The sequence below is a fragment of the Brassica napus genome, chromosome A7, assembly GCF_020379485.1.
Source record: "Brassica napus cultivar Da-Ae chromosome A7, Da-Ae, whole genome shotgun sequence".
In the NCBI taxonomy this organism is placed as follows: Eukaryota; Viridiplantae; Streptophyta; class Magnoliopsida; order Brassicales; family Brassicaceae; genus Brassica; species Brassica napus.
The window spans coordinates 22,815,339-22,838,263 of NC_063440.1; the positions used below are offsets into that span (position 1 = coordinate 22,815,339).

The 22,925-nt window shown below is 29.6% G+C and overlaps 3 protein-coding genes across 5 annotated transcripts; all 3 read right to left on the bottom strand.

Annotated features, from left to right (window-relative positions):
- Nucleotides 1-3,915: 3,915 nt before the first annotated feature.
- On the bottom strand, nucleotides 3,916-7,527 carry LOC106357126 (transcription factor TCP1). Its single transcript, XM_013796808.3, has 2 exons — nucleotides 4,257-7,527; nucleotides 3,916-4,159 (listed from the first exon to the last, which is right to left on the bottom strand). The coding sequence occupies exons 1-2, from the start codon at nucleotides 5,275-5,277 to the stop codon at nucleotides 4,149-4,151; spliced, it is 1,032 nt and encodes a 343-aa protein (XP_013652262.2). The 5' UTR covers nucleotides 5,278-7,527; the 3' UTR covers nucleotides 3,916-4,148.
- Nucleotides 7,528-13,084: 5,557 nt separating this feature from the next.
- LOC106357127 (small polypeptide DEVIL 3) lies at nucleotides 13,085-13,845 on the bottom strand. Its single transcript, XM_013796809.3, has one exon. The coding sequence runs from the start codon at nucleotides 13,644-13,646 to the stop codon at nucleotides 13,524-13,526; it is 123 nt and encodes a 40-aa protein (XP_013652263.1). The 5' UTR covers nucleotides 13,647-13,845; the 3' UTR covers nucleotides 13,085-13,523.
- A 5,041-nt stretch (nucleotides 13,846-18,886) lies between these two features.
- On the bottom strand, nucleotides 18,887-22,627 carry LOC106353929. Of its 3 annotated transcripts, none has more exons than XM_022689103.2 (19): nucleotides 22,268-22,627; nucleotides 22,035-22,132; nucleotides 21,875-21,961; nucleotides 21,671-21,803; nucleotides 21,560-21,578; nucleotides 21,392-21,459; nucleotides 21,284-21,302; nucleotides 21,126-21,214; nucleotides 21,015-21,033; nucleotides 20,850-20,935; nucleotides 20,744-20,762; nucleotides 20,466-20,665; nucleotides 20,236-20,378; nucleotides 19,962-20,153; nucleotides 19,795-19,885; nucleotides 19,563-19,722; nucleotides 19,359-19,469; nucleotides 19,183-19,282; nucleotides 18,887-19,092 (listed from the first exon to the last, which is right to left on the bottom strand). In XM_022689103.2, the coding sequence occupies exons 1-19, from the start codon at nucleotides 22,373-22,375 to the stop codon at nucleotides 19,068-19,070; spliced, it is 1,767 nt and encodes a 588-aa protein (XP_022544824.2). In that variant the 5' UTR covers nucleotides 22,376-22,627; the 3' UTR covers nucleotides 18,887-19,067. The 3 variants fall into 3 exon arrangements, with proteins under 3 accessions (XP_022544824.2, XP_013649212.2, XP_013649213.2); XM_013793758.3 differs by having other exon boundaries at nucleotides 18,887-19,072; nucleotides 22,268-22,625; XM_013793759.3 differs by lacking the exons at nucleotides 20,744-20,762; nucleotides 20,850-20,935 and having other exon boundaries at nucleotides 18,887-19,072.
- Nucleotides 22,628-22,925: the final 298 nt, after the last annotated feature.

Sequence of the window (22,925 nt, forward strand, 5' to 3'; positions counted from 1 at the left end):
AATTAAAATGATAATGAGATGAAACTTTGAAGAAGCAAAATTCGATAATGCAAAGTACTATATGTTATTCTCGGTAGAGGTGAGCACTTACAACAAGTTTATCCATAAGTGTATTTTTTTTTGTATATGTTTAGTTACAAATTAGATAAGAACTCAATTGAATCGCTGAAATTCATTTATATGAAAAGTTAAAGACGACCTTTCTATGGTTTTAAACACCATTTTTACCAATTAAAAACAATTTTCTGCGAAAATTATATTATATTAATTTAAATATTAAATTTTAGGTTTAAGATTAAAAAAAAAAATTTCTTCTAAATTGGAGTAACTTCATTATAGAATTGAGTTTCACTTCGAACATATTTCATTTTGGAATGAAAAAATGGATTAATAAACAAAAATAAAAAATATTATATTTATAGAGTAAATACTTTTTTCTCCATTATAAAATAAAAAATAGAGTACAGTTGGAACATTTTTATCTCAAAATCTATTTTGAAAAAAAATGTGAAGTGAGTGGAAATTTTCGATTAAAAAGAAAGACATTACATATTAAATTTAATCTAATTGATATATTTTTCTATATCCAGCACAAACAATTTTGCTTAACTAAATATAATTTTTCATATTTTCCTATAAGTTAGACCCCAAAAGAAATTCAGTTACATTCAGTAACAAACCACAAAACTGAAACTCTTTCACATTCTAGTTTATGTAGTTTTGGTCGTTTTCTCCACAACAAATACTTTTCCAAAATTAAAGAAACTTCTTTTATAAAGAAAACTAGAGAAATTTTTTAACCTTTGTATAAGTTCAACTATAAAAGCAGGCAAATAAACAATATTAATAACTTTTTCAACAAAAAAAAACAATATTAATACAAGATTGGAAATTCATTTACAAACTCACACCTCTAGTTATAACTTTCTTTTGACTGATATACATTTCTTTCTTTTTTTGAAAGATGATATATATTTCTTCAAGATGACAAGATTGTATTTTCTGCTTCAGAATCTGTTTGAAACAACGAGGAATAACTTTCAAAGGTATCTCTATCTCTCTCTATCTCTATTTCTCATCAGTTGCATTAGTTTTGTTTTCTGTATATCCTTGTCTAAATTAAGAGAGCATTTTCCTTTGTTTTAGTTCGTTTCAAGAATTGCTTTGTGACTTTATGTAAACGTCAATGCGCAAAGCTTTAATATATACCCAATTTTTATCTAAGTTTTAGGGTAAGAAGACTTTCAATGAACTTGGTAGTGTTTATTTCATTTAATTTACAGCAAATAGCATTTCATAGGGTTTATACTTAAATTTCATCCATATTTATTAAGCAAAGCGATATATGGGTAAAATTCCGAATAAGATAATATAACAATTAAATTTATGAAAATAATCTATATGTAATATAAGGACTTGATGATATATAGCTACATATCCAAGTGAAGAACGTAAACTAGCCTGTTTTCTTAGCTATTGAAGCTCAGATCTGTCAATTATTTGTTTCGGAAATCTATTCTAAGATTATGTCTAGATGTAATGTTTAGTAAGATTTCAATTATGGCGAGTATACGAAGTATATAGTATTATCTTTCATGTGTGTTAACACCAAAATAAAACCTTAATAAACACAAGCAAGAAAACAATGTATACTGATACTCGCGAACAAATTAAAGAAGCATATATATATGACACTAACAACATTTTCACTAATAGCATTTGTGTTGTATGTCCGTAACAAAAATCGTTAATTTTACTTTGATGTATTGTTCTTTTGAAGGTGTGACCCATCATGTATTTTTCTGGTATAGTTAGCTTTTTTTTGGAAAATAAAAGTTAGAAGTTATTAGCTGAGCTAAAATTACAACTTTCATATCTATTGGAATACTTTGTTGGAACACATATCATTTTTAGCATAAAAAGTCGACTTCAGATTATTTTATACAATATATATGTATTTAGTTTACGAAGCTAATTATTAGAATCCCTAATATATAAAAATGATCAGAGTATTAGTCAAATCTTGCATTCTCTTGAAATATCTTATATATTAAAACAGAAGTCATGACTTCTTTTCATGTGTGATTTTTTTAGTTTGGACCATTTTTAAAAAATATCATATTTTATATAAGTTCATTATTATATCTTTTAATATCTTTATTATTTTATTTGAAATACAAATGAATATATTTAAAATATTCTAACAAAATCTTTTTAAAATCTTCTTAGAATCTTTTTAAATTTACTTTCAAAAATTAGTTAGTTTTAATTTAAATTATCATAAAATATAATTAGAAATTAAAATTGAATATAGTTTTGGTTTATAAACGAAAATTTAAATAAAATGAAATTAATTAATTTCACAAATACATTTACTAATAATTTTTATAGATTTTGTTAGAAATAAATATTTATTTTTATTTTAATTTTTTCAAATTTGTTTTCTAATAAAATAAAAATCATGATTTTTTTATGAGTGATATTTTTATTTGGACCATCATTTAAATTTTATATTAAATGTATATCACTAATGCTAATATACATAATATTTTTAACTACTTTAATCATAATATCTTTTAATTTTTTTAAAAAAAATTAAAATTCTAACAAATCTCTTGAAAAAGATTATAATACGATCTTAATTGTCATACATTGAATATAAATATTTTCAACTAATTTTGTAATTAGTAATGAAATGTTACTAAAAGAATAAAATTATATCCTATTTTATCAATTTTATAACAATATCTATCATTTTAAAATAAAAATGTTATATTGAAGAAAATATGATAAAATTATTTTAAATTGATAAGTTAACATATTTTATTTTCATAAATATAAAATATTTATGCTAAAAATATAATATGTTGGTAGAACGGGTTAATATTAGTAAACTATATAATACATGTATAAAAATTTAACTTATCTTAAACTTTTTAATATACAGTAATTTATTATATAAAATTAATAAACATTAAAAAATTACTAAAAAAATCTAGCGATTTGAATTACGGATCATGATTATAATAAATTAAATACAAAATTGTTTTCATATATGTTGTTTCATGCATTAAAAAATTTAGTTTAGTAATCAAACGCAAATTCAATAAGACAAATATATAATAAGGAACATATATATGTGATGATTTTAATTTACAGCATAAAAATTATAAAATTATTATATTTGGCATAATTATACAAACATTTAAATATGTGAGTAATATTAAAAATATATAATAATTATGTAAAACAAATATCTATATATATATATATAAATGTGAAAATATATATCCGCACGGTTGTGCGGGTGGAAATCTAGTTTCTTTTAAAACGAGTAAACTACACGTTTCCTATATCTTTGATTTTCTTTTTTCCGTCCCACACACATTTTCAGATTTAAATTTGTGTTATGATACTGCGACAACATAGTATACTAGCTAATAAACTATAATTTCGAAAGCTAACTTGATTTTCAAATGAGTTGTGGTCAGATTTTATTGTAGAGGTGAATATCGTTTGCAGTTTTCCGCTAGATTCTAAACTACAATTAAAGTTGAAATGAATATCTGCGAATGGTGAATGTTTACAAAATTTGAAGCAATAAGCGACTTAATAAAGATCGTTATCAAAATGTGACTTAAACAGATCACTTCAGAACATTGAAGTTTCCTTTTACTACTGATATAAACTCGTTTACATCTTTGGTCAAAGAAGTTTAACCTAACAAATTTTACACTAAATTATACTCGAAGATGTAGAAGTTAAAAATCCTCTTTTCCCAAAAACATCAAAGTTTAAACGCCTTTAAAACCAATTAGTATATACCTTCAAAAGGAAAAAACATGTAAATCACTGCAAAGTTCCTTTTCTGATGACCAAGAGGATATATATATATATAATTATATAGACAAAATATCAAAGCTAAGGTCTATACTCCACATATTTGATGGCCAAACATAACCAAAGACATGCTTCCACATTACAAACTTACTCTTAAAAAGGAAATGTGTTGATCAATGTGTCACAGAAGATCAGATAACATGTCTCCAAGAACACAAATAACTATAAATATACATACAAAAGGAACACACGATTATTTTGCCTTACATGTTTAAATTTGATGCTTACTGGTCCGAAAATATCAAGATTTATGGGAACCCTGCCAGATAAAAACAAGAAAAAGAAACATATCATGGAATGCAAAGACATATGAATAATAATTTAAGCTAGATAAGAGTCTTGAATCCAAACATTACCCCTGGGGAAACTCGTCTTGGTGACTGCACAAAAGGGTTGATCAATAAAAGAGTTTTGATCATAATAAAAATCCAAGTTTTGAGGCAGAATATTATTATAGTTGCTGCTAGAACCCTGATCTTTCAACATAAACGTTCCATAATTCTGGTTGTAAATTTGATCCATATTGGTGGGAAGATTGACCTTCGTCTTGCTTAAGATACATTCTTGACTATCGAACTCTTGGGTTGCTTCCTTGTAGAGAGAATGTGTCATGTGTTCTCCTTCATTGGAGATTATAGACCTCTTGAGCGGGTCTATGGTTTCAGTTTGTGTGATCTCGGAGATGGTTTCTGGATGATCATAGGTCAGCTCCTTTGCCTTTCCTCTAGCTTTGGCTCTTGATCCCTTTGAAGATATGTTGCTAAGATCAATCTTCTTATTTCTCTTCTGTGCCTTCTTGACCTCACATGCCACTTCTTCTTCCCAAGAATCAGGGCTTGAACCATACAAAAAGCTCTTATCGCCATCATCACCCTCTTCCTCCTCAACTTCACCTCCTTTATTTCCAAAATCTTCATCAGTGTTGTTGAGCTTTTTTTCTTGGACAAGCTCTTTGATGGCTCTTCTTGATTTCTTGAGTAACCAGTCTAATGTTTTACTGGCTTTGTCAAATCCCAACATGTCCTGGAGATCGAAGAACTGACGAGCAATTCCAATAGAAAGCCTTACCCTCCTGTCTCTAAGACCTTGTCCCGTCTGAATCTTGCTATGCCTATCTTTCTTCACCGCCTTCTTGATTTCTCTAGACACCTCATGAATCTTGAACCCTTGCTGATTCACAGCACGGTTTGAGCTAAAAGACATGTAGTTCATCAGAGACTCAGGCACTGCTGATACCATTTGGCCCGGAGATGGTGTTGGCTGATGATTATAGGGATTACGGATGATGTCTTGATGGCCAGCGAGTGGAGAAAGGTAAAGAGAGAGAGGGTACACTCCATTGTTACCATTAATGTAATCATTGTTGGAAGAAGACATCACCGAGCTTAAGGACCTTCACAAATTTAAAATCAAGAATCAAGAACCAAGAATCAATAATTGTAGTTTTCTTTTAGAAACAAGACCACAACTTTCACATCATCAAAAGAGAGAATCAGCTAAAAAGAGGAAATAGAAAAGAAGAAAGAGAGAGGGAGAGAGAGGAGAGTAAGCGTACAATTCTCAGACCAAGACAAGAAAATCTATAGAGATAGTATGCATGAATGAGATGCGTAACAAGAAAGTGGTTAACTGTAGAGTGACCAAGGCATGAGTTTTTGTTCATTAACTGATGATCTGCTTGCAAAAGATGATTTTGAATCTGATTTAGGTATATCGTTTCAATTACGGTTTGATTTCTTTAGCCTAGGGTTTAAATTTTACTTAGGGTTTCCGATTCCCGATCCTATACTGGTTAATGCGATTATATACTAGGAATTAACCTCAAACTCAACCACTTTTAGTATCATCTTAGAATATATTTTTACTATGTATATATACACATACAAGTAGGTATTTTCGTATTTAGTCTTGGCAATGGCAATTTCTGACATGTCCAATAAATTTGAGAAGTGGTCCTGAAATATAAAATTCAACAACAGAAAACGACCTGTGAAGGGATTTGTTTCCATTCGATGATAAGACCAGTCTTTTAAGACTCAGGATACACCGATGTTCTTGAATGTAAAGTATTTTGTATTGTTGTTTTCCTATAATCTGCTTTTCTTTCGATTTGTTTTTGATATATAGATCTGCTATTCTTTTGTCCAGCGGTGTCCTTTATCTAATGGTTACTAATTCTACCTACTTGCTATGAAAATTCAACTCTGTTATTTTTGGTGGTTTTTATTTTACTTTTATGAAGGAAAATAGTTTTTTGTTTTGTGAAAGTTTTTTTATCAGGAATATATTGTTCTGTATATACAACATAAATATTATCATTTTTTCTTTGAAAAAAAAACATTATCATTTTTTCTAGGGTTTTGTCAAAAAGAAGCTTTAATGACCTGAGTTGGTTCCCCCGTACGATTCCATAAAGATTGTGAAAAGATTTGTCGTTTCCAAATTTTCATTTTGACGTCCCTAGCTATTAGTCAAGGGTTGTTCGTATATCAGTGGGCACAACAGTTACATATTTTTTTTCTGTAAAACCACATAAAATATCATGTTTAAGCAAAGTGTATCATTTTAAAAAAAATTAGAAATACGATAGTTTATAGGGGTAAAGTTGAGAAATTTCTTTAAAAATTTTAAAGACAATTTGAATCTTTGAAATTTAGGAAACGTATCTTTTGAAGGATTAGAAAGTTAGGTTTTAGGAGTTTGGATTTTAGTTTTTAAATGTAGGCTTTATTTTTTTTGGATTTATGTTTTAATTTATTTATTTATTTTGGGTTTAGGGTTTTGTTTGATATTTTTTATTGCTAGAAATGTAGACTGTGTTCTACCCTAGTTTTGACTGATTTTGATTTGTGTTTTGGGTACTTTAACTATTTGAGTTTATGAAAGAAAGACTTGCATGTTGAGACAAGGAGAGATGAAACGATTTCATGGAAATTTTGGACACATTTTATGATATTCCAATTTAACATAGTTGAAATAATCATCAGCATCAAAAATAGTCACACCAGATTTTCATCAGTGTAGGAACGTCATTTTTGTTATTTAAAATTCAAATATTTGCAATTTAAATGAGAAATAATGTAAGAGTCAATTTCAAATTTAGTATATAGTTAAAGAGGTTTAGATTTTTATTGTAAATTTATTAATAGAATCTCATATCTTATTTTGGGATTTCAGATTTACTCAACACTTGAGTCACTTAAAAGTAATTTTCAATACAAGCTCCAGAGTTTGCTAGATTCTCTATATAATTTGCAGTATAATAACTTTTAACTAATTTATAATATTCCAACTTTAATCAAAAGAGTTGTAAAAATTATGCGATGTAAGTTCAAGTTTTCTACTGCTTGGCTTAAATTATTTTATATTTTTATAAACGACATATATATGTTTTAGTTTTCTTATATTTTGTAACTAAAATGGTTCATAGAAAATTCGTTTAATATTTTGTAGTTAACACATAACATACCTTGATTCAAACGCTATTCCATCTAAACTAAGACATAACATACCAACTAACAATGAGGTTAAAATTTTCCGACCTTTATAAGAGGAGAACCAGACTTCTTGAAGTACTCCGTAAGACCAATAACGGTTATCTAAACTAAGTTAGATACGGCACCTGATTCACGTCTTAAATATTAAACTAGATTTTGACCCGTGCAACCGCACGGGTGTTAGTTTTCACTTTTCTATACATAAATTATTGTTTTAGAACATAAGTGGTATATATTTTTAATGTTAATCATATACTTAAATATTTATATAACTATTTCAAATACAATAATTTTATAATTTACATGTTATAATTAATTAATTGTTTAAACCTTATGTATTTGCCACTTCTTATTATATATTTATCTTATTGTATTTGCATTTAGTTATTAAGCAAATTAATATATTCATGAGAAAATATATTTAAAAAATATTTTGTATTTAATTTATGCTAAATTCTGACACGTATTTCAAAACTGGATTTCTTTTTTACCAATATTTTTATGCTTATTCATTTTAGATAATTTATTATTGTATCTATAAAAGGGTAAGATATGTTAATTTTTATACATGTATTATATAGTTTGTTAATTTTAAGTCGTTTTATCATCATATTATATTTTAAATAAATAGTTTATATTTATGAAAATAAAATTTATAAATTTATCAATTGAATATAAATTTATCATATTTATTTTAGTCTAATAATTATATTTTAACATGATCATGACTATAAAAGTAGATAAAAATAGGATATAATTTATTTATTTTTATTTCTAAACGATAACTTAAAATACATTAAGTTATTGTTTAAATATTACACAGATTTATTAGAATTTTTAAAATATAATATATAAATATATATTATATTTAAAATGAAAATATATTATGATTAAAGTAGTTACAAATATTTTATATTATTAACTTTAAAGAAATACATGTTAATTTTTATACATGTATTATATAGTTTGATAATGTTAACCCATCTTACCAACATATTAGATTTTATTTTTGAACATAAATATTTTATAATTACGAAAATAAAATATATAAATATATAAATTTAATACAATTTTATTATATTTAGCTCAATATAATAATTTTAATTTAATATAATTGATTATGATTATATAATAACTAAAATATTATAGATTTTTTTATTTTTCATTTTATATAACTGAATATATTAATGTATAATAATATTTTTAACTAATTTCAAAATTAGTGAAAATATTTAAGTATAATTTCAAAAATGAAGATCTTGTAAAAATCATTTTAAACAGATTTGTTAGAATTTTAAAATAAATATATTTATATTTAAAATGAAAAGATATCAAAAGATACTATGATTAAAATATTTTAAAAATTATATTTATTATTAGTCTGAATTAAAATATAGTATGAATTTCTATGAATAGGTCCATTTTTTAAAAAATCACACATTAATCAAGGTTGTGACTTCTGTTTTAATATATAAGATTATACTTGGCAATGTTTTTTAACTAATATTTGATGATAAATTTAACCCAAACACACATATACATATATGAATATATATATATATATAAAAGAGTAATTTTAAGTTTGTGGATATTTTTATGAAAGTAACTGTTTTATCAAGCAGTAAGTCACTAATAAAACAACATGCAGTCAGCTGTAAGCCAAATTTTTCTATTATATGAGGCAATATAATTTTGTTTGTCAAATAGTAGAACGATTGAAACTGTTATTATAGTTTTGTTTGTTTACTTTCTATACAAAAATATTTTTCATCGAAACTATTTAGAGTTTTGAGCGTTTACCTTGTGTACAGATTTTTTTGTCCACGTAATTTAAAATAATAATCAGGTAGTACAATTAGCTTTACAACTAAAAACTTCCTTAGACCATCTCCAATCACACTCTATAATTTTCTCTATATTTCACTCTAAAATAAAGTAACTCTATTATAGAGTTGAATTTGCTTCAATGGTTCACTCTATAATAGAGTTACTCTATAATAGAGTGAAATATAGAGTATTCTTGTTTTTTCACTCTATATTTGGAGTAAAAAAATAGTATTACTCTATATTTCACTCTATTATAGAGTAACTCTATTATAGAGTGAACCATTGGAGTAAATTTAACTCTATAATAGAGTTACTCTATTTTAGTGTAAATTATAGAGGAAAAAATAGAGTGCCAGAGATGCTCTTAGGAGTTCCAGTTAGGAGAATATGGAAAAGGAAATAAGACAATGGAAGATGGGCTTTGTCGGTATAATGATGGGCTGCTGAAATGCTTTTAATAAACAAAAAAACCCATATAGGTTAATGCTTAAATATAAGGAACAAATTATTAACGAATCTCTTGCAATCTAATTAAAAGTGAACAAACTATTCGAAAGATCCACTCGAGTACCATTTTAAAATATCCATGATCATGGATTCATGATCGTATATATGAGTGATTAACTGTTGGATGAGTTATATAGTTAGGTTTGAGTAAATCTCCGTAGTCATCTCTTTGATTGGTTATTTTCTCGGGTCAAAAACGTGGCCGTCTAGACGCTTAGGCGTTGTTCGGAGGTTGATCGCGGCGAATATGTCTAAATTGGTATAGTTAGGCGTTGACCGCGTAAGACCGCCTAATTCTCGCGTTGAATTTCTCCCTAGACCGCTTAAGTTTTTTTTTCGTCACTGTAAAGTAAGACACGGCTGATTATTTTTTACTCATTATTGATAGATTTTGTGTAATTATTCATTACGAAATAATTATAATTAGCTATCAAACCCAAAATAAACACATAATTACATTATTTAAGGATTTTTTCGTACCAAACACACCATAATCTAAATGTTCGACGAATCAAAAAGAAGTTGTTTAAAATTATATATAAAAAATTATATAATTATGTCTAAGAACATGTGTCACCATGTTTAAAATTAGCTAAATATATTAAATTGTATTTAAAACTACGCTCCACGTAATCTCCGATTTTTCGATAACTCGCTAGGTCTGGGGTTGCCGCCCGACTAGCGCCTAGCGTAGTTCCGAACATGGGTTATTTCAGGTTCTATCTACTATATATATAGGCATAAGCTTTCGATATTGGATCGGGTTCAGATCGAATATTTTGAATATCGAATAATTTGGATATAGAAAATTGGTACAGATCGGATAATTCTAAATATCAGATCGGATTCGGTTCGTACTTGTCAGATCCGTATATTTTCGGATATATCCAAATGAACCCAAAAAATTGATTTCGGTTTGGATTTGACTTATTATAACTCAAATATATAGAAAATAACACATTTTATCCGAAATAACCAGTTTATTTTTATATCTAAATGTGTTTAAAAATATCCAAAAGTAACCAAAAAAACTAAAATATCAAATTTATCCAAAACAATTAATATATTTTAAAGTTTTATTATAAATTTTTAATATTTGAATTATTATAAGTTTTTTTAAGATACCGAACCAGATCCAGTTTTTAAAGACACAGTTTTTAAAGAGTTTCGTATCGTTCACGAAATACTACATGAGATATTATAAATTTATAAGTGTGTTACATGAAGGTGGAGAGGTAAGTTTATGTATTGTGATGTCTATGGGTTATTTGATCCTGGAAAAAAGGATTTTATGTGCCTGAAGAAAAATAAACGTTTTACATTAAACAAAAAAAAAAGAGTTTATGTTTGGAGAACAACTTATACATTTCTATATAAAGAGAATGTGACTTATTAATAAAGTAGTTATACTGGTTTTAGATGTCAATCTTATAATGAGTCTATACTGATTTTGTTGATAAAAAGCTCACGGGTGTGAGTTCCGCCATCTGGATTCGAAATCCGGCTACTGGAGAATTTACATGCGGATCCTTCCAGCGTCTGAGACCGAAGACCGTTCACGATGAGCCACATGGTGATGTTCTGACAGCGTTCTTGCTCGCTTTAGTCTCTAGTCTTGACCACCACAGTGGAGTTAGGACACTCGATTATCAAAAAAAAATGATTAGAACATGTAAACGTTCGTATTTAAAGTTTTTAAGTTAATTTTGGAAATGTCTACTACTATACTCTAAACAGTTATTTTAAAATAACCAAATAAAGTCAAAAGTTAAACGACATAACCAAACCATTCACCAACTATCAAAGCTATTGCGTTTTTATCAGTATACCTATATTGCTTTCCTCTATGTGGTATTAATAATGGATCAAAGTAGACAGCTAAAGTCTAAACACATATATATATATCTATGTATCGTCTACACATTTATTACAACATATACACATTTAGTTAAAATAGTTTTCGAAAGATCCGCCTACATGAAATTACGATCACAGACAACTCAACCCACATTTTGGTGTTATAGTTTTTAGATATTTAAAACCTACATTGATAAGTGTCGGTTCAATAGATCGGAACGCTTAAGGAATGTTTTATTGTTAACTGAAGGTGTTTAGACCAAGGTCCAACTAAATTTTCAGGAGGAAAAGATTGACAATTAATCTAGGTACATGTTTTCTAATAAGATCTAAAACATATCTCTAGGTCAAACAATATATTTATGGAAAAATTGAATACAAAACTAACAAATTCCAACCTTACCTTAAAGCAAGTCTTACCACCAGATTATAACTAATTGATTATAATTAAGGAATGTTTAAAAATAAAAATACGCTGACTTGTCAAATTGATCGCTATTCTTCAACTGCTCAAGACAAATGATTACAAGAATAAAAATATCATATTAGTTATGTATGCTAACTCTCTTATAACCGTCTTATCTCGAATCACCAAAACTCACAATCGCCAAGAGGTAATTACAAACGGACTTCTTCATTTTTCAACCATGAGACCACAAAACGATCCTAATGGCTCTTTGGGGTCTAAGACTAAAATGACACAAAGTGTGGGTCCTATTTATTGGAGATGATGTGGCGATCGGATCTGATGGTGTATGGGTCCTAGAACATCGGCATTTGCCCGTGGGCAGACATAAAAGCTGTCATCACTATGAGTATGTATACTTTTCCTCAGTCGCGGCACGTTCTCATTGGTAAGATTTGAATATCTTGTCAGTTCTTCTGAATATCAATCAAGTAATGCATTGTATATTTCAATACATATCAATCAGTATATCTCCCAAACTCGGTAATAAGACACAATGCAAAACAGTAGACACTAGTGACTCTTTTTATTTCTTTTTTTCCTTTACAAAATCATGTCTTGTTATTTTGGTGAAATATCCTTTTCTCTCCAGCCACTGATAGATCTTGGTTTTTATTTCTAAAAATAATAAATGAAATTTAAAAAATTGTCAATGTAAATGTAAACAGTTGCATTTAATAATGTTGTTGAATTTAAGTCGGTAGGTTCAAACAAACACATGTGCTTGAATGTTCAAAATAGAGGCAAGGTATGAAAAGTTTGATATGATTGATACTGAATTTCATTTAATATTCGTAAATGCCAAAGTACTTCTATTCACAATTTCTTATGTTACCAGATTTTTTTTCTTCTGAATATCCAATCACCGAATAGTTTTTGCATATCACTTTCAGTTTGATATCTGCGTGCGCATGTCTGATGGTACGTGCTAAATGTATATTTCTGTTTAAAGTGTTAAAATCATTTTCTGATGGAACTAAATCCAGTTTTAAGAGTAACTGACAAGTACAATTAAGCACAACAATAAAAATAGTAGTAATTGGCATCTTTGATTATTATTATTTTATGATTATTATTATTGTTAAATATCAAAACAATAATGAAGACTTGGAAGAGAGTCAGCGAGAGAAAATATATTTCCCTAGAAAATATCTATATGCATTGACAAACTGTGCTCATGTTTTCTCTCCTTACTTTATATCATACACTAATATAAAAAGATGATCTAATTAATTATTCATTTCCATGCTAGCTAATTCAAGAAAAAAAAACTATTATCTAAACTTATATTGGAGCAACACCTCGGAGATAAAAGGAACTCCATCTCGTGAACTCATCTCGCATCGCTTATAGCCACAAAGATCCAACCCCTCTCTTCAATCATAAATCAGTAGTACAATAAAAATAGATATTGCGAGCACAATATGCTATCTAGTACTGATGTGTATATGTAGAGGAGCCGCAAATTTTTAGTCACTCCAACAAATGAGCATGACCACGCATCTTCTGATGATGTACAGCCGTCCCTTTTGCTCTCTCAAATATCCTCCAAGCTTCTTGCTGCATGGAGTCTTCTTCTTGGTGTCTTTCATGATAACAAAATTTAACGAGAGAGAAACCTTTAGTCAAGAAAAAACAAATAAAACTCTAACGAGAGTGTGTGAGAAAGTAGAGAGTATGCGTGAGTGAGGGAGAGAAAGTGAGACCATAAAGATGTTGTGCAAAGAGAGTAAGACTTAACCTATATATACTCACATACACGTATACATCATACCCATTATAGATAATAAAAAGAAAAAAGAAACAACTAACAAGGGAACTGTATCCCATACTTTTATCTCATCATACATGATGACATAATATATTCTTTTGTATATCAAGAAAAAGGAGACTGATATTTTTTTAGGGAAATTGCATTCACTATACACAACAAAAACCAAAATTCATTAACTAACTAAAAACACCCTCTCTCTCTTACTTTCTCTTCCTATCTCTCTCTACTCTCTCTCTAAAAATCTAATTTCCCTTATTTTTTTGGTTATTTAGCAAATAAGCCCTATTTTTTATTTCGAAACTAAAAGAGTGTCTATTTCTCTCTCTTAATTAGAGATAGTGCCACGTCAAATTTCTAAGAAGTAGCAAGATTTACAAAGGAATCTAAAGCAACCCCACGCGCATTGTGTTCTTTTCTCTTGTATGATACTGTGGAGTTTGGAAGCTGTCCTTGTCATCGTGTGTCGGATCAAGTATCATTGACATCTCTAACTTTTTTGCAAACTAATTAACCCAAGATCTGAATACTTTGGTTATTAAAATAACAACCGTTGATTCATTAGTAATTAAGAGTTACTCCAAAGTTCAGTAACTTTACACCAACTAATAGGGCTAACATCAGTAGACCTAATCCGCCCCAAAAAAAAACTTCATCACTAAACTTCCTAAACTTCAAATTTTAATTATTAAACTACCTAAACTATAATTCCACATATTCAATTAAAACTGTGAAACGTGATAAATAAATCGATATCAATCATCAGTTCTTTTCCACGTATGTTTCATATATTTACTTCTTTTACAAATATGTTTTGCATCTAGAATACTTACCTTCATATCAAGCTCCATTGTAATCTTTTTTTTTGAAAAAGGGCATAACTCCATTGTAATCTTTTGGCTACAATATTTTCTACTAGCTAGTAAATACGTACCTCTTGAGCGAAGCAGTAGAATCTCCAAGGATTTCCAATTGTCTTTGAAGTGAGAGTCACAATAACATGTTGTTGGCACACCGTAAGCTGCAGCTCTAGAAGAGATTAATCCTTTGGAAACCATTATTTTATAAATTAGCGGTTAAAGAGTGTTAAAGGACAACATATTAATTACAAGTAAGAAACAGTAGTAAAAATCGAATGCTAATACTCATAATTTTTCTTGTTTTTGTGAATGCTAACCATTAAAAGGGTAAAACGTACCCCTTAGCATCAAACCCGATATTTTGTTTCAGCATCGGTAGTTCTAATTATTTATATTGATCAAGTTATGATGTTGAATCACGAAGAATCCTAAATTTTGAGAACTAAAGTAAGATTTCACTCATATATTTAATACAAACGTCAAGAGATACAAATATTAAAACTATAATGTTATAACTCACATGGATATGATGGCTTGGGTTAAATGGTTTGCTTTTAACAAATGAAAAATGAATGATATGCAAAATACTCTCTTAATACAGATACTGTAGTAAAAAATTGTTAAAGATACTATAGTAAAATCAATTACCCGTTTCGTGTATGAATGGGTAATAAATTTGTAAATAAATTAGATACGGTGAACGTGATTAGTTAGTTGCACGCGAAGCCGGACGGGCCATGACGATTGCCAAAGCTTTGTCAATCTTTTACTAGACCTACGCACATTGCTGATTTGCGAACAGTTCTTAATTCAAAAGTTACATATTGTACTTTCTCTCGTCATTTTCAACTCATTGACCACTTTGCCGTAGCAAATTTGAGAATGCTATAAGTTAATAATTGGGAAAATCGCATAAAAAATCTTTAATCGGCACTCAATAATAATTTCAATCTCCAACATTTTTTGACTCACACTTTCAACCTTGACATACATATCACAAAAAATCTTCAACTTGACTTGCTCATCAAGTAAAGAAAGTGACCGAAACTATTCATTTAAGTGACGACATGTCAGTTTTTAATAGAAATAAATTAAAACTAACTAAAAAGAAATAAAATCAGAAAATTAAATAAAAATAAGAAAAATGATTTTTTGAAAAGCATAATTAAAAAATATACATGTTCAAATAATTAATCTTAAACTTTCTAAAACTAAAAAAAATATTCAAACAACTTTATAATCTATCTAAAATTTAAGAAAATTAAAAAATTTGAATAAGTTTAGTTAAAAATTCAAATTACTTGAATTTTTATAAGTTTAATTCTTTTAAGGTTTGAATTTTTTTTTGAGAATAATTTTACTGAATTTTTTTAGAAAGTTGAAATTTGTATTTTTCTTAAATTTTAGACAACTTATAGAATTATTTGAATATTTATTTAGTTTTAGAAAGTTTAAGATTAATTATTTGAACATGTAAGAAATTTAAAAATTGGATTATTTTTTTAAAAAAATATTTTTCAAATTTCTTATTTAATTTTCTAATATTATTTAATTTTAGTTATTTTTATTTAAAAAACTGACGACTCGTCACTTTTGACCGTAAATGAAGAGTTTCGGTCATATTCTTGACTTGATGAACAACTAAGTCAAGTTGAAGGTATTTTGTGATACAAATAAAAGGTTAAAACTTAAAAGTTTAAAGTGGTTGTCAAAAATATTAGAGATTTAAAATGTTAGTATGAATGCTAGAGCCTACTCAACATATTACTATATTTTATTTCTAACCCATTATTTTTTAAATGCGTGGGCTTGGTTAGATTCTTTTGTAATCTTTGTTCAATAGCTAAAAACGAATTAAATAGTACATTTGTATGGTTTATAGCAACTATGGTGGTGATTAATTGAGCTTATATCAAGTGATTTTAACTTTAATTTCTATCTACAACCATAAAATTTGCCAATTTTTTTTTATGTAGTTTTTAAAGGTAAAGCCAAAAAAATTAAAAAAGAAGTGTTGTAGAAGCTTTATTTTCTAAACCAAAAAATATTGTTGTAGGAATCTTTTTCCTTTTTTATTCTTTTTTCATTTAATTTATACAGCTACAACTACATCAAAAATTCAAACATACCAAATTCTATGGTTAAAATTATGTTGATACAGTCCAACTAATCACCCTCTATATATTACTAACTTTAACATTATAATATTTGTTATCCGTTCTGCTATGAATGACAAGATTAATCAGCATTATGTTGGTGTTACAGTAATCTTGTCCTGAAAAAAATATTGTTCCTGATTTATTACTTGGCAAAAAAAGAAAATAACAATCTAAAATTTAATAGTTAAAAAAAAAAAGTGTTTCAAAAAAAACAATCTAAAATTTTATAATCGAAATAACGTTTGATAAAAGAAATAATCGAAACAGTTCAAGAAAACATTCTTGAAATAATTTCTTTATAATATCTGAAAATAATTATTAGAGATGAATTTTTTTACTAAATTTTTATTGGGGTCGTAAGTCGTAAACATGTTATGTGGGGACATAAATGCCCCAATGATATACAAATACGAGACAATACCATTAAACTTATCGCATTACCTCGAACCCTCGGATCCAGAAATGAATCCGAAACTTTCTTGTATTTTTACTTGTTCATCTTTATTGTAGGGTCTATTGATTATTTAAGGGATTAAATTAAACAAACTGGATAAAATATTTGTTTAGTTAGTAATAAGAAATAAAACGAGTGTTTCTTTCGAGAAACACAAGTGTTGCACAGCGTCTAGTATAATAAAACATGTAATGTACGGATGAACACCGGTCGACATGTGATAATCCTGTGAAGAGCATGCTCTTTGCCTCTCAAAGGTCGACAATGATGGACTTTACATGTCTTGTTAGATAATTTTTTATAATAATTATAAAGCTATATAAATAATGGAGTCGTAAGTCGTAACTAGTTGTTGGAAAGTATAATTTATGCAATACATGTTCTTACTTCAATCAGTATACTATTGGTTAATGGCCGTATAGAAACCTGTTTATTAATCGTTATGGCATGTATTAAAAATTCTTAGATAAAATAAACCCAAGGGTTTTGAATTAAAACAAAACAAACCAGGTCGAATTTGGATCACATTAGGATATTTTGAAAACTCCATATGGATCTGTAAAAATCGGGGGAAGGCTGACATGTTATAGCGTGGGGATAGCTTCTTTTTATGAGAAGCGGGATAAGTCGAAGATTTCAAGGGAAGTAGACTATAAATACAATCTAAAGTATGTTGCTTCTATGAAAAGTTGGATCGACTTGAAGCTTTAGGGGAAGTTGAATGATTCAGTAGTGTAAAAACGCAAGTTATACAACTGGACAAACTGAGTAAATGGTCGAGCATTTGCACAAATAAATTGATAAATATATTTATTTATTTTGTGAAAATACGGCACCTTTTATCCCAGTTTGTTCTAACAACTAGTTCAATCTGACGTCATGATTTTATATTCATAGTGCTTTTGTTTTGGGGTCTAATTCTTGCATGTCCAAAAGCTTTTTTTCCCTTGCGTTTAAACTGAGGTACATCAAAAAGTCTAGACACAACTATTAATCATCATAAAACGCATAGATATAGGGGTTGGCAATAAAACGCGTAGATATAGGGTGGTGATGGTGTGGCCATGCCATTGTTTGTAACTGAGACGGAAGAAGTTAGGCTTAGGATCCAAATGGAAAATAACTGAGTGCTGTTTTAACAGTTAACAAAAACATAGTAACAAAAACATACATATATAATTTTTTGTTAACTGTGGTGTAGTACAGTTTTGTTTATCACCATTCGAAGCCTTAAATATCAATCATCTCCGAGTCACCCCCATACACATTCCGGGCTATCATCTCCGAGCCACCGTAGCCCCTCCAGGTTTAGAAATACATAGAGCGGATTGTATAAACAAGACTAATCCACTTACATAGTATTAGTCACTTCACTATTTACCTAATCAAACTGACTGTTATTTTGACAAATTAATCTTGTACGAATAAATTAAGATTATAAGGAATAAGCAAAACTAATATGTATTCATTCTGAAAGGGCTTTAAATTTTTTTGTCAACATTTTCTATATAACCAAAGATGTTGATACAAAAATAATAATGAAACATACAAGATTGAGATTTCCCTACTATATTAAGAGTCCGAGGCATAGAACAAGCATATCATGCCCATATCATACAACATAATTAAGCTGAACTGAACAAAAGAAGCCAAGATGACAAAAGAGAAGATATGAGTTTAAATTTTCAGAATACTGAAAGTTGAATGATGGCCAATTCTCGTTCTTTAATTGATTTCCACATTTGCATTCTTTTGTGCTAGCATCATTTTCATCCTACAAAATAGAAGCAAAAACTGATATTGTTTCATGCCCAAGAATTTGACCATCTTTAACTTTACAAATCCGACTATTAACAAATAGCCTCTCCATGAGAATTAGCTTACCTATTGGCAGAGATATACTTTTCTATCTCTTGTTTCTGCTCAGGCTTGAAAGCTAACCATTTTTCATGTGGAGATAAATCATCAAAGGTTCCTCCTACATCTGTGCATGAATAAAAAAATGAGATTTGAAACACTTGCACTAAAACACAAACAAAGAGTTTCAGTAAGTTTCAAACCTTGAAGCAAAAACTTTGGTTCTTCCTCAAAGCACTTTAGTTTCCAGAGAGCAAGACCATCATCATTCAAAAGGATCGGGTCAGTTCTAACAGCATCACATCGTTGCCTCTCTGCAAAACAGGTTACATCAGTTTAAGCATGAAACACGACAGACATTTGTAAGACCATTGATGATAAATAGTTTTAAGGGCATTTAGATTTACTTCTAGATGTTGCCTTCAGCATCTCTCCATAAGCTTCTTTAGCTTCAGCTTTTATTTGAGCCAAAACTTTGTGGTGCTCTTCAATGGACAATGGAGCTCCGTTTTTTTCCATATGGGCTTTGACAAGATCACCTTGCATCTTCTGCCTCAGTTGTTTCTCCTATAAGGAAAAAAAACGAAAATTTACCACAACTAGCTTTGATTAAAATCATCTTGCAAATTATAGAAATACCTTTTCCTTTGCAGCTGCAGCCTTTTCTTTTGCCTCTCTTTCCTTTGTGTCAGACTCCTTACTTTGTTCCTCAATGAAATTCCTCATTTTCCTAGAATATTTTTCACACAGGTGTTTTAAGTCATAACGAGGCATAAATTACCAGAAAAGTGAATGTGAATACATACAACGTGCAAAGTGATTCATCACATAAGAAGTTGAGAAGCTTGAGCCTTGTTGATGCATCCATCTTCTTGTACTCAGAGACACCTGATTTGAAAGTTTCAGGTCGGAAAACATCACTCATAACTCCTGATTGCAATAAGCACTCTCCAAGAGAGCTGAACCAAGTGCTATCAGTTGCACTTAGAGACAAAGACCTGTAAGAATCATTCAGATGCATCAGAACAAGAACATCCATATAATTACTTTTTTCGAGGGCAGAATGAAAAGCACTCATACATATCTCTATCATGTGATATTAATTGCATCAACTGGATCATCATCGGTATAACAGAGCAATATTGTTGCCTCCTTGTGTTACGCCCACTTCCAAAAACCGCAGCAACAATAGACTTAGCATGCCCTTGCTTCAAATCGAGAGCCTATCAGAAAAGTCCAACATAAAACACAGATTAAGAGTGTAAACAGCACAAGGAATGATTACAGATGATAAGTCAAATAACCAATACCTTTCCAAAGGCTGAACAAAACTCAAGAAACTGCAATACATTTCCAGTTTCTTCAGTGGGTATATCAATGCCTGAGACATTAGTCAAACTTGTACCATTAGGAAGTTTAGCTTCAATCTGAATTTCCTCCTCTTTCACTTTGTTAGTGGCTTTAGTTTTCTTGATCTTGCCCGCCGCTTTGTTGTTCTCCTTGGCAACATCTGATCCATAACATTAAAACTGTTAATTAGTCTCTCCGTTTTATGACGACTTCAAAGCAAAACAGATGCCACATGTACCTTCAATCGAAGCATCCTCCTACAGAAACAATACAACAAATAAGTATGATATAAAAATGAAGCTTAGATCGCAAAAACCTTATATATAAAATAGAGAAATGAATACCGGTTTTGCCTTGGGAAAGCCATTTTTGGTCTTATTCAAAGCTTTCTTGATCTTGCCTGCCCCTTTGTTGTTCTCCTTGGCAACATCTGATTCGTAACATGAAAACAATTAGTCGTAGTATCTCCGTATTAGGACAACTTCAAAGCAAACAGACACCACATGTACCTTCATTGGAAACATCCTCCTGCAGAAACAATATAATCAAATAAGCATAATATAAAAAAAATGAAGCTTAAATAATAAGAACCTTGAATACAAAGATAGAGAGATGTATACCTGTTTTGCCTTTGGAAAGCCAGTTTTGGTCTTATTCACTACTTTCTTGATCTTGCCAGTTGCTTTGTTGTCCTCCTTGGCAACAACATCTGATTCAAAACATAAACTATTAGTCTCGGTATTAGGACAACTTCAAATAAAACAGACGCCACTTGTACCTTCAACAAAAGCATCCTCCTGCAGAAACAGTATAATCAAATAAGCATAATATAAAAATAGGAAGCTTCATCTCAAATAAATTTTGAATAAGATAGAGAACTGAATACCAGCTTTGCCTTTGGAGAACCGGTTTTGATCTTATTCAAGGCTTTGTTGCTATCCTTGGGAACAACATCTGAGTGATTCAAAACATCAAAACCGTTAAGTCTTAGTCTCTCTTTCGTAAGACATTTTCAAAGCAAACAAATATAATCAGTCAGTGCTGCAACTTGTACCTCCATTTGAAACGTTCTCCTGCATAAACAATACAATCAAATAAGCATAATAATAGTTTTTTTTAAAAGTGAAGATTATAAAAAAAATACTTGAAATGGGGCGTTAAGTACCAGCTTAGGCTTTTTCTTCTGATAAGAAAAGGTGTCATGACCCTCAACCTCAAGAAGCTCAGAGACTGATGACAGGCCACTTGCTTTAGCCTTGTGTGTTAATATCCCTGTTGGGCTTTGGCCTCGTTTCTTCCTGTAAGATCATATTGTTCTCTCTCTCTCTTAATAAGCTCAAAAGCAATAAGGAAGATGTGAGAATGTTACCTGCAGAAACTGCAATTGCAGATACCTCTGCACTTAGGACAACGCCAATCAACTAAGGCACCCACCTCCTCTGCCTTCTCACCATACCTATTTATAAATCAAATCATTATACACATAACGAAAGTTAAAAAAAAAAGAAAACACGAAATAAAAAGCAAACCTGTTGAGTAAGCACTTATGACAATAGCTAATGGGACATTGCTTCTCCTTCTTCATGGCCTTGCAGGAGGCAACGAAGTCCATCGTCTTCTGTCGACACTGCAAAGAGAAACAAAACCAAATTCAATCCCCACACATTCGATATTGGGAATCTTGGGGAGCTCAATTCGAAATTAGTAACTGATCTAAGCTGAATCGATCAGAGAGTATGAGAGTAGTTATTGTTGTTCTAACCTGGTGACAGCATCTGCCGTTGCTAGAGTCGTAGATTCTTCCTCCGATGACTCGAACGCCAGGATCCGATTTGCGCTTCGAGGCTGCTTTCACGTCATCCAAAGTCATTGCAATAAGAAGTTAAACCCTAGAAATGTAATTCGAAAGAGAGAGAGAGACTTTTCAATTGGGTTCGTCGAGTACTCTCCAGATTGATTCACAGGAGAGAGCAATTTAGGAGAAGGGATAACGGATTGTGGGGGGAGGGAAAACGAAAATGGATTTCGAAATTTTGAGAGAGAGAGAGAGAGGGAAACCAAAATGTTGAGGAGGGAGAGTATTGGCGCTTGTATTTTTTTTTTTTTAACATTTGCAGCTTCCAATGTTTTTGGGGGTGGTGGTGAATGTCCTTAATGAGATACTGATCTCCCATAAAGTTAATCAATTGTATCGGAAGTAGGTTTAGCTAATAGAGGTGAAAACAACATGCACGCTATGTCCACCCACTTTAACCGAAAATCTAAACGAACCGAACCAACAAAATTAAACCAAAAATCATTTATATTCAAAGATTCTTATTTTCTATATCTAAAAAAACTGAAACGAGAATCAAATGAGTATCCGACTATTTAAAATACGATTTACTAGCTAAAATATTAATTACATTTTGTTTTGGAAT